The sequence below is a fragment of the Sinocyclocheilus rhinocerous genome, unplaced genomic scaffold (assembly GCF_001515625.1).
Source record: "Sinocyclocheilus rhinocerous isolate Xijiao unplaced genomic scaffold, SAMN03320098_v1.1 scaffold8, whole genome shotgun sequence".
Lineage (NCBI taxonomy): Eukaryota > Metazoa > Chordata > Actinopteri > Cypriniformes > Cyprinidae > Sinocyclocheilus > Sinocyclocheilus rhinocerous.
This window is the reverse complement of record NW_015666800.1, coordinates 1,973,418-1,985,826: the sequence shown is the minus strand read 5'-3', so window position 1 is coordinate 1,985,826 and position 12,409 is coordinate 1,973,418. Positions and strand designations below refer to the sequence as shown.

Genomic DNA, 12,409 nt, shown 5'->3' with positions numbered 1-12,409 from the left:
GACGCGTTTCAGAAAGGCGGGGCATAGAGGAGAAACAATAATGTACAGTATGTGGAAAATAATGTTTTTTGAACCTTAAACCGCATAAACACATTTCATTACACCAAATACACAAAATAATATTCTTTTTAGCAACATCATATGACCCCTTTAATATACTTCTATCAACACACCTCCAACCCTCCCATGCATCCCCCCTTGTGAGTGAAGGCAGTGGATGTTCTTCATTACCACCCACACAGGTCTTGTTTTACATGCTGCAGGATTGACTGCAACTCTATGTTACATAACTAGTTACCCTTGAATGAGCTAAGAAAGTTGAATGAGAGCCCTTGAGTGTGTGATGGTTAGCGGGTTTAGACTATAATATTCTCAAGCCACTGCAGTGCTCACTAAAGTGCAGTTATTGCACAACAGCAGGACTACCAAAGGAGTGTGAATAATTTAAGGAGCAGAAAATGTCTGTTGCCACATGGGTTTTGTGCCTTTCTGATTTTCAGTCAGTGTAGGCTCAGTCTCCATTGTTTCTTCTCACTTTGAGAGGTAAGCTGAGTGTTTATGTGTGGGTTGTAGGTGCCGTGTTTGACTCGAGCACTGAAAGCGCATCTAGCGCTAACACTAACGGAGAGGCTGTGGAGGAGATGGTGACGCCTGTCCGTCCCCGTACTACAGAGGACCTCTTTGCTGCCATTCATAGGTAATGTGATGTTTTCATTTATTTAGTCAGTAAAGCCTGCATTATGCATAAGAAGTAAAAATGTTATTTGGATAAATATAAGCATAAAAACTACTGTGCTTAAAAAGGCAATGCAGGTTAAAAGGTTTACAAGATCATAATATGTATGATCACAATGGATAATTTACTTTATGTGTATATATGAATATATATATAATAAAAAAAGCTTCAAACTGTTAGTTAGTTTCTCTTGCACAACTCAACATGAATGAAAGTTTTATACATTTGCATAAAAAGTATTATTGTATTATATTTGTATTGACCTGTATAAACACCGGACATAGTTTATTCAGGAAGTGTCAGAATATTTAATCCTCACTCATTCTGTTGTCCCAATTCATTTCAAGAAGATTAGTGAACAGATCATCAAAAAGAACTTTGTTTTTGTCTAATAAACAGGGTTGAGCAAACTTCAGAATTTTAGAACTGGCTAATCATTACAGGAAGAGGATTTAACTATGTCTTTTTTTCCTCATAAAGTCAAATTTGGCCATCAAACTGATTTTTATTTATGCCACAGAACATCTCAAAATAAATATTAGTCCATATAGTGTGTATGTTTATAGATGTTATGTTTATGGGTTATTCATACTGAAAAACTAAATGCATTATTAAAAACTATACTTTTAGTCAACTCTATGTACAATTACAGTAATTATTACATTTTAATTCAGCTTTAATACTTCTTTAAATTCAAATTTAATTTTAATGTGCACAACCCTGACAACAGATGAATCAGTCTATTCATTCTCTCATCAGAATCAATATGAAATGAATAATAATACATTTAATAATACAATATATTTTTAAGAAATAATAAATTAATATAGAAATTTTCCATTTATACAAACACATTTTTACATTTATTTGTTTGTGTGGTGCATCAAAGTTCTATAGTATGCCTTTTAGTATCTCTTTGTATTGAAATATTATTAATTTATAATATCCATGACCCTGGTATTTTGGATGGTCTGGACAACGTTTATTATACCGACTTTTATGACAATCTTTTAAACATTCAATTTTAATGTTATTAGAGTTGTATCATGTGTTCATGCGTTTTTGTTGAATCATTTGTCTAAATGTGTCGTCTGGAGCAGTCTACGTAGACAGAACATGAACATCCAATTACAGGTGGGGATTGGACTGGCAAGTAATCAAGTCATTGGCTGGTGTTGTCTCCCTGTAGTTTGGCTAGGGTCAGATTACACCCATAATCCAGTAGCTCCAGTAAGAATTGATTATCCTCTTTTTTGCCCTCTCTAATCCCCAAGCTCTGCTTCACAGTGTTTGTATTGTGGTGTCACACCTTTAGTTAGGTTAAAAGTTAAATGGACTGTGTATTTCAACCAACCTGAAAGTAAGCAAACACAGAGCTGGGAAGATTATTCTGGTATGACTGTCATAGTGTTTTAGGACAGAACTAAAAAGCACATGATGCACTGTTATTCTTAGAAGTTTTGTCATTATTAATTTCTGTGAATCAAAGTTTAATGCCTAGAAAGAGCTAACATCCAAGTGCTCCGATTATACAGCCTTAAGGGAACATGATGTCCTGAATCTTAAGGAAACATGGCGTGTTGTAGCCATTTAAGAATGTGTATTTTTAGTTTATATTATTTATGTTTAAATATTATTTGTTTGTGTTTTGTTTTGTTCAATTTGTTAATTAAGAAAGAAAATTGTAAACGTCATACGGACGGCAGTACGCCGGAAGAAAGGAAGTGGGTCAGACATAATTTTTTGACCACTTCATACGTTTTTGTTTGTAGAATCCCTTTTTTGGAACGAGTTTCGTTTGGTATAATTTGTATCTTAATTGTAATTTGTTTTTTGTTGGTCAGTTATTTACCTAAATAAACAAGAAGAAGGAATAAACGTTTCGTGGAATGAAGTGCGTTCAAGACAAAGCCCGCTACCATGCTTCTGCGGCCAAAACAAAGGCCAAAACAAGGCGATAGATGTGGAAGTATTTAAATGCAAAGTTATTTTCTAAGGGTATAGCAGAATACAAAAAGTATTTATCATAACTCATACAAGATAATAAAAGCAATAAAGTAGTAGTATCTAGTTCTGTCGTATCTAGTAGACAGTAGTAGTATCTTTCTTTTTAATCTTTAAATATGAAAAGCACAATTTCTATCATCTGAATTGTGAAAATGACTGTTTTCAAACAGGTCTCCCAAGTACTCCCTCTATCTGCCATTGGATGAACATCTAATAGTCCCGCCCCCTAAACCTGTTTGCCGGTACAACAGCCATAGCCGCATTCCCAGTGGGCCAATGACTGCCATCTGCGAAAAAGAGGGAGAGACGGTCGAGTCTACAGATTGCTGCATTAGCGCTGAGAGTCATTTTGCCCTGCCCATATCCACCAGCAGCATGGTCTGTGCTCAAGGCAGCACTTAGGGCTGTCAACTAAACCCTAACGGCTTGTAAAAGATAGCTGTCCATTCAGTATGAAGACCGCAGAGGTCTAAACTCTGGCTGGAAAGCCATGCTTGTGCTGGCCGATAGCATTCCCCAAAGAATAAGGGAGACGAAGGAATGGGGGAAGTTTCTGTAATTCTGTAACCGTAGTTTTGCTCTTTTTATGAAGACCGCAGAGGTCTAAACTCTGGCTGGAAAGCCATGCTTGTGCTGGCCGATAGCATTCCCCAAAGAATAAGGGAGACGAAGGAATGGGGGAAGTTTCTGTAATTCTGTAACTGTAGTTTTGCTCTTTTCCGGGAGTGAAAGCTTCTTTCATAAAATATTAGTGTTCTCAAAAAATGTGATATTAACAGAGGGTTACTGGTTTTGATGAATCGAATGTTCTTAGCTCGCTGTATGCAGGTTAGGAGAATAAGGAAATGTACATTACCTTCTTGGTGGTAAGTTGAGGGATGAATGAATGGAAGCAGAACATCATTGAGGGATTTTGTATCGAATGGTCCATGCTGATGTGTTTCTGCCTCTGTGACAATGGAAGTACCCGACCAAAGTGAGCACTTAAACTCTAAATTCACAGAACCCACATCCAGATCACATTCGTGGAAGAGGTGGTGTCAATTAAGTATTGGCACTGACTGTATGGTTACGCTGAAGTTGCTAAAGAGTGAGTGTGGAGATGACATGGAGATTTTAAGAAGTGCTTAGAGAGACTGATTTAAAATATGTATATTTTACGCACCTTTACATTTTTCATTTCTTTTCAGTTGTGTCTAACAATCTTCAGTTAGAGCAATGAGAGAGATGGGACTCTATCTTAACAGAACGTTATTCAGTTAATGCAAGCCAATTTAAACTAACTAAAATAGATTTTTATCTGTTTACAGTTAGACAATAATAATAGTTCTCTATACTTTAACAGTGTAAATAATCCAGCCTTTACAAAAAACAGTTACCAACCATTCTGTTTCATTTATAGAAACTCAAAGTGTCTATTTAGGTCTCTTTATTCTTTAAAAGCTGAGAAATTTCTTGCATTTGTCTGTCTCACATTTACCCAATATGTCAATTTGTACATTTTTATATTTCTTATTTACAAAGGGGGGTACCGTTTAGTCTGTTTACTAGTACTACGTGCACCTGAATGTTCTTCTTCCCATAGTACTGAACACCAGCAGAATAGAGAAATGGTAAAAGGCAGTGTGAGATGCAAGTGTTTCTGTGAAAGAAATAAAATATGGCATTAATCATAAACAATCACTTGTTTTCTGTGAAATACCTGCATATTATTTTTGATCTACTTTATCAGAGCTTTATATTTACAGCAGTGACTACATTAGGATGACACACTCCATTGACGTAATAAAGGTTAATCACATCTGATTGCCATTAACCTTGCTGAGATTTAACTGAGATTTAAGTTCTTGCCTGGCCAAATATAGGACAATCTACATTCTGCTCCAGCACAAAAATGTCCACATTGCTGCAATGATGTTAGTAGTTTACTGTGATGCTGTTTTTAACCATTAAACTACTGTATAACTACATAAAACCTGTGAAATTGCTATATGAATGGCCAGAGTATGAAACAGTGAGTTTTTAATATGGATTACCAATTAAATTATTTATTTATTTGCAGGGTAATTGCACTTTAGCACATTAAACTGCATTTCAGCACTTCTCCAAATGTCAGTACATGTGGGCTGTCGGCCAGTGATGCAAATAAGCCGCAGACATGTAGACATGTGATCTCTTACGCAATTAAATCTGCCTTTGGATGAAACACCCTTAGTCCTCAGACAGAGCGATCACTGATGTTGATGGATGCGGAGCAACTGAATCAGGGTTGTTTTATACATTTTAACAGGAGGACGTTTATTCTATTAGTAGCAAGGGAGATTTAATAATATTGCTTAAACACAATTTTATTGGCTATACATATAGGCCTATTTGCACACCTGAGTTTTCAACCTGACAAGACCCTATACTAACAGGTAAGTTACTGTGCTGTAATAACTTTAACTTGACAAACTGAGTATTTACATGTCTTAGCAATCCAAATAAGGGAGTAGCTTTAAAACAGCTAAATTCAATAGCGCAATTATTAACTTTTACTTTTAAAGTTACTTCTTTTCAGGTAAGATTTCTTAATGTAATTGGCACTTGAGAAAGCTCTATATGAGATTTGCCCAGACCAAAACATTTGTTAGGCCTACTCTGCAAAACTTTTTTAATATTTGCTTTTAAATATAAAACATTTATATTACATTATAAAACATCTTAACATCTTATTCTTACATACATAAATAGTTACAAGCCAAAGTGAAAAGACTTTAGCATTTTATCTCTCATTATTTTAGACATGTTTTTAGAGTTAGCAAGGTTAAGGCCTGCACATGGGAAGATTTAAATTGTGTCCTCATCCATCTGTAGGCTAAGCTAATTCTCTATAAATAATAAACAGTCAAATGAAATCTCAAATGTTATTGTTTGAAATAACAGTCATTCAGAACTGTCAACAGTTCATTTTTGGCAGCGAACAACACAAGTGCATGTGACTATTTTTATTTTTTTACTACCGTTTAGCTTTTTCGAATCAAGTCCACGATTCTTTTTCTTTCTTTTTTGGTCACATAGGACTGCCATAAAAGTAATAGCCTAGTTTCCATTCAGATGAAGTAGCGATTTAAAAAAAAAAAAAATTCTCCAATCTAAAATGACCGAACTACATCAGAGGATTAAAGGAACCCATTCCTCGAAATGCGTAATTTCCACTGATCTATATATATATGAATAAAAAGTAGGCCTATTGTAGCTTTTATTTCTTATTAGACTGTATTTAGGCAACTATATTTTAAGTTTTTAGGCAACACACATTAAGTGTTTTTTTTTTACCTGTTGTTTTGTTCTTGTTAACTAATTTTTCAATTCTAATTTAACCCCTAGGACAAACCCCCAGCAAACATAAATGGAAATTCTCACAAGGTTGTTCCCCTACACAAAAACTGTGGCAGGACTGAAGACAGCTTTAACCCAAGTCTTGCGGTTTAAGGAACCGACGGCGGATGCCAGCAGAATGGCCACTCATCTTCCATCCGTTAACATCCACCGGAAAAGCCAAACATTCCACGTGCAGCTCAGCCCCCCCTCACCTGGAGCGCGCTGATGCAGAGGCGCAGCTCACGCGGGCTTGTTGCAGCGCATTTGGCGGGAATTGTTTGTCATTTAATGTCAGTAACGGTCGCTGATGAACGGAGTCTCATTGGTAAATCACTCAGTAAAGGTAAATGTGATGTAAGGACGGAGGTCTTCGTCTAAGATTATAGCCTACACGTAACCTTATTGTGTTACTGAAAACGGAGATTGTATGGTTTTCTAATTGCTGTACTATTGAGAATTGAATTGTTTTAGAGATACCACTTGGTGTCAGTAATGAGTCGTTTATACTAGAAAGCTAGTACATGTACAGGGATGGGATGGAATGGAATACCTGCTTTATTCTTATTTAAGGACTGTGTTGTTGAATGGTTGAATTGTTAAACGTGACAAATAAATGTGACATTTTATGTTTTAAGCATTTCTTGTGATTTTAGCTAATAGAACGATCTCATACAATTATGTTTTATATACTGGCGTTCAAAAGTTTGGGATCAGTAAGATTTTTAATGTTTTTTTAAAGTCTATTCTCATCATGGCTGCATTTATTTGATCAGAAATACAGAAAAAAGTAATACTGTGAATCATTATTGCAATTTAAAATAATGGTTTTCTATTTTAAAATACTTTAAAATATAATTTATTGCTGTGATTAAAGCTGAATTTTCAGCATCATTAGTCTTCAGTGTCACATGATCCTTCAGAAATCATTCTAATATGCTTTATTATCAATGTTGGAAACAGTTTTGCTGCTTCATGTTTTTTGGAACCTGTGATACTTTTTTCAGGATTCTTTAATGAATAAAAAGTTTAAAAAAAACAGCATTTATTCAAAATAGAAATCTTTTGTAACAATATACACTACCGTTCAAAAGTTTGTGGTCAGTAATTTTTTTTCTCTTTTTTTTTTTTGTTGAAAGAAATGAATGTTTTTAGTCAGCAAGGATGTGTTAAATTGATAAAAAGTGATAATGAAGACTTACATTGTTAGAAAAGATTTCTATTTTAAATAAACGCTGTTTTTCACCACATTCTTTAAATAGTGGTTCTATTTAGCCCCCTACAGTCATGTAACAACTTAGTTAAAGATCAAAGAATAATCAGAGGTTATGGCTAGCACTATGAAATATGCTGATACTTAAATAGTGTTTTTATCTAGCCCCCTATAGTTAATCTAACTATATGACAACTTGAATAAAGATAAGACAATAACCAGAGGTTATGGCTATGAAGTATGCCGAACCATAGTACTCCAATAGTATTTTGTCTAGCCCCCCATAGTTAATGCAACTGCATACCAACTTAATTAAAGTCAAGCAGTTATCTCACCTGCTGTGCCCCATGCTCCATCTAACCTGAGATCTACTTAACCCTGGACGCAGATTTGCGGAAACATATGCCTTCACTTAATCTACTTGAGAAAATATTTTCAGAGTAATTCAGAATAAAATCAAAGGTAACAATTTATTATCAGTCAGGTAAATATGTATTATGACAATTACATAGTCAGTTCAGAGATATCAAATCAAATCAATACAAAGACATAAAATTCTCAAAGATAAATCTAAGAGTAAAAGATGCATACCTGACTGCAGGAAAAGCCATAGGGAGTGTGTGAAGACAGAAGAGCCCCGATCTTCTTGCAACATTCACTTAAGTATTCAGACCAAGACAAACATCCTCCAAGTGCATGTGTTTCCCCAGCCATTATATTAGGGGGGCGGCTTTTAAATAAAGTTAATTTTATTTAATGATATTTTCTCTATAGCGCCAGATCACAACAGAAGTCATTTAAAGTTACCTTTCCTATAGAACAGGTATATACCTTGTTCTTTTATTAAGCAAATTAAATAGCCTTATGTTATTTATCTTATTTACACGACGGCATGTCATTTCGGTCTCTACGTTATGGTCGCGCTCTCTGCATCACGCACAGCGGAGTTCCGCCCTATACGCGCGCGCACACACACACACACACAAGTGAGCCCACTCCCACTAGTATTTGTAAATATTAAGCCGCAAAACGATTCATATTTAAATATGAATTCTGCGTGTCTCTGTGTTAATGAATGGCGCAGACGCGCGGTTTTGTGTTGTACTCGTACTGAAACGCTCAGTGACGCTTCCGGTGATTTTAGCGTCTGCCTCTCACTGAATGAGGACATAAATACATGAACAACATCTCCAGAACTGCTCTGAGAGTCACTTCATGAGCATTTGACCGTTTCATTTGAGTAAAACTACCATCATGTCATACACACACAGAAATGTAAAGGCAACCCGTCAAAATAAACGTTCGGTTTAACTTGAGGGCATTGGCAGAAACATATTACTATTGTTGAGTAGAATGTACGTAACTGCTTACTACTACTACTAAAATTATTAAAACCTTATTTTTAAGGAATAGCATACAATATTTCTTAAATGTTTTAATTGTAATATTAAATTACCTTTATTTTCCAAAAAATAAAATTTGTTTAATTTTCATTACTTAAAAGATGGATTAAATGAATGTTTTATGCCTTTAAAAAAATTTAAATTCACAACACAGAATTTCTGAGCAAAAAATCATAAGGCTATTGTAAGAATAAATGAAACTTGTTTTATGCTTTCAAATAATTAGACATGCTAAAACAGAATTTGGTTACAATAAAACATAAGGTTGGAAAAAATAAAACATTTCATAGGGCCCTAAACATGTAATATTTGTTAAACTTTTAATAAATTGATGTTAAATTGTTTAAGTTTCATGATTTTAATTAATTAGACATGCTTTTTGATTAATAAAATGTAATTTAACCATCAAAAAGCAGTCCAGAAAAAAAAACAAAAAACGAACTAACTTAGAATTTGCATTGATCAAGTCCTATGGAGAGTTTAAACCTTTTGGGGACAGATGGTAATTTGCATGAAAGACACTGGGAAATGGCACACCCACAGTGAGCAAAATAGGCAAAATAACCTTATACAGAATATAAGGTTCTGTATTACCTTTTAATCTACTTCTTGTAAGATTGAGACTGTTGTACCAGTTGCAGAGACAATTCATATGATGCCAAACATGACTGTGAATATCACTTGCATTCATGTAGAACATTATATTTTGCTGTTGACCATTCTGAGTGAGCTAAGTGAAGGGAGATGGGTGAGGGGAAGGAAGTGGATGAAAATGATAGGTGAGAAAGTGAGAGAGTTTTTCCCACATCTTCTCTCAGTGAGATGTCGAAACGGATGTCTGTACCAGTATTTTAAATGGTAATTTTACAATATTACTGTATTTTCTGTATTTTTGGTCAAATAAATGCAGAAGACTTCTTTAAAACGCATTACAAAACTTACTGATCCCCAACTTTTGACCAGCAGTGTATATAAACTATTTATTTATATGTACCCACTCACTAGCAACTAAGGGATGAGTTGCTAACTATAGGCCTATGCAGGATTTGTGGTTGACTTTTGATCTGTGATTCATCTGTAGAATCATTATAGTTCCTGTAATGCAATGAATTTCTCTGAATGCTAATAATAATTAACATCTTATGAGGTAAACACAACCTACGGAAATCAGAAAACATATAATGTAATGTAATAAATAGGCCTAATGTAATTTTACCTCATCTTGTCAGGCTGTCAGGATTTTTATTAAAAAACAGTTTGTTAAAATTTCCAAAGGGTGCCGCGACTAAAAAAAGGTTGGGAAACACTGGCCTAGGCTATGCCAGACGAAGTGTGACAGTTCCTGCTGTGCCTTATTGACTCTTTCGCGTCACTGGTGTCTGACTCGAACTCCAGGAGTCCAAACCAACAACTCTGATATTTACATAAAGACTTACTGGGGGTGGAGAGAAGACGTCTTCAGAAGTCTCAGTCGTGATGGCAGTAACACGTTACAAATGCGGACATTAAACCTCAGTGAAAGATCAGTGCTCGTTCTTACTGCAAGTTTATTTCGGGATACAGTATACTAGCTAGATAGCTAGGTACTTCATAGAAGCAGGCGAAATGAACACGGACGGCGCATTTCGTCGGTTTGTTCGTCCACTACAAAGACATGTCTATTTTATCCTTACTTTACCGATCTTTTTCACAGCCTTTACATTTTTCGTGGATGTCTTTACGTTACACATTACGCCTTGCAGTGAGAATATAGCGAGCAAGTCTTTGAACCAAACAGTGGACACTACCGGTAATACCTTCAACATCTCAACAAGTTGGACAGGCAATCACAGCGAACTCACACATGTGAGTAACAAATATTGCACAACATATAGCCTATTTAAAGCCCAGCACGTATTCAGTGCATTACACACTGTATCTGTTTTGCAGCAGAGCCTCGAGTGTCACGAGGCGAATCGTTTTGCTCACGGGCAAGCGACGTACATGACGGGTTTACTTATCGGCTCTGTATTCGGTGGCGCTGTATCTGACAAGTTGGTATTTTTGCCCCTTTTCTGTTTTCGACGTCAGACTTTGTTGCTACTAAAGAGTAACGTGTATTTTCTCCCTCTGATAAGGTATGGAAAGAAATTACTTCTAATCTGCTGCTCAGCGGTCCACGCAGTTGCTACTGTTGTAGTGGCATTTCTGCCGTATGTGCCCGTGTACTTGACTGCCCGCGGCATCAGTGGAGCAGCCTGCTGTGCCATTCACATCTGCACCTACAGTTTAGGTACAGTTAAGCTTATGCGTGTCTTCTTATTCTGTATGAACACTGTAGGACAACAAATAAACAATTTTAGTAGCAAGGCAGTTGTTTTTCTTCTACCTTGTAAAATAAACTAGAACAACGATGGTAACTTGCCTAGTCTTGCTCCTGCAGAGCTACTTTACTTGAACTAACATATTAAACATTTTTATTGCTATTGCAGAATGTATTATATAAACAAAAAATTATATATATATATATATATATACATACACAAACACACACACACAGCGATCAAAAAGAATTTTATATATATATATATATATATATATACATATATATAATGCGCACAACAAAGATTCATTTTAGATTATAACACAAATTAATTTATAATGCATAATAAATTAATTTAAAAGTGCTTCTGATTTCTCAGGTGTTGAATGGAGCCTGCCCAAGTATCGTATCTGGCCACCCACCCTGTTTTCCTTCATCTTCAGTCTGGGAATGATGGGATTGCCGGCCATAGCTTTCTTGGCCAGTGGTTGGATGCAGTTTCATCTGGCACTGGGCATCCCTCAGATCCTCTTTCTACCTCTTTATTTGTAAGTAGAACAAACACAAATTTTCAATGCGTGTTAAAGTGTGTTGCATAATTAAAAAAAAAGTGTTTAGTTATTTATTGATTTATTTACTAATTTATTTTTCTTGCAATTATTAGCTTTCTTCCAGAATCGCCTAGATGGCTGCTTCTAAATAAGAGGATGAAAACACTAGAGGGCTATCAGAACAGAAGTCCTGAGGACAAGCACTACTTGAGTCTTGTAAGATGCAAAGTCATACTCTAGAATTGTTCAAATGTTTGTGGAAAGTGGAGAGACATGCCATTTCAGCATACTTTGTGCTAACATGAATTGTACATTCCTTTGACAGCTTTTGGATTCAGTGGACAATGAAATCCAGAAGCCCCTCTCAGAGAAGACCTCCACTAAAACAGAGTCTAATTTCACCAACTTTACATCACCTACTATACTCCTGCGTCTGTTTATCATGAGTTACATTGGGTAGGGAAGTTTAACAAGTGTATTTTTTCTAAAACATTTTATTCTCACTTTATGAAGGTACTTTTGAATGTATGTGCTGTATTTTGACACAGCACTGGTGTTTTTTTTGCAGATTTTGAGGATTTTAAGTATGTGGCACAAAGGGAGGTGACCTTGCACCTTAAGGAATGTCTTACTTGAGATCGTTTTCAAAGCTCAAAGTAAATAGCTTGCCTGAATGATGTAACTTTGAGGGGCTGTTATATACAGTATATATATATATATATATATAAACCCAGTGGCAAGTTTGTCTTCTCAAGTTAGAGACTTATTTCCTCTGTAACTATTGGCAATATCTGAACAAATTTTATATATATATATATATATATATATATATATACA

At 35.4% G+C, this 12,409-nt stretch overlaps 2 protein-coding genes across 14 annotated transcripts in view; both read left to right on the top strand.

The window, feature by feature from the left end:
* Window positions 1–2,981, top strand: part of nhsl1a (NHS-like 1a) — a 46,541-nt gene extending 43,560 nt beyond the window's left edge. For 10 of the 11 annotated variants that reach the window (XM_016544664.1, XM_016544662.1, XM_016544666.1 and 7 more), the window contains 2 exons: window positions 574–697; window positions 1,837–2,974. In XM_016544664.1, the coding sequence (XP_016400150.1) occupies window positions 574–697; window positions 1,837–2,002 (290 nt within the window). In that variant the 3' untranslated portion in view covers window positions 2,003–2,974. Of the gene's footprint in view, window positions 1–573; window positions 698–1,836 lie in introns of all 11 variants that reach the window. The other variant, XM_016544667.1, reaches the window with a different exon arrangement.
* Window positions 2,982–10,007: 7,026 nt separating this feature from the next.
* LOC107733177 (solute carrier family 22 member 6) overlaps window positions 10,008–12,409 on the top strand; it is a 5,060-nt gene continuing 2,658 nt past the window's right edge. Inside the window, exons 1-7 of one of the 3 annotated variants that reach the window (XM_016544722.1) lie at window positions 10,008–10,350; window positions 10,462–10,564; window positions 10,649–10,752; window positions 10,837–10,991; window positions 11,401–11,569; window positions 11,686–11,788; window positions 11,898–12,028. In XM_016544722.1, the coding sequence (XP_016400208.1) occupies window positions 10,325–10,350; window positions 10,462–10,564; window positions 10,649–10,752; window positions 10,837–10,991; window positions 11,401–11,569; window positions 11,686–11,788; window positions 11,898–12,028 (791 nt within the window). In that variant the 5' untranslated portion in view covers window positions 10,008–10,324. Of the gene's footprint in view, window positions 10,565–10,648; window positions 10,753–10,836; window positions 10,992–11,400; window positions 11,570–11,685; window positions 11,789–11,897; window positions 12,029–12,409 lie in introns of all 3 variants that reach the window. The other 2 variants (XM_016544721.1, XM_016544720.1) reach the window with 2 other exon arrangements.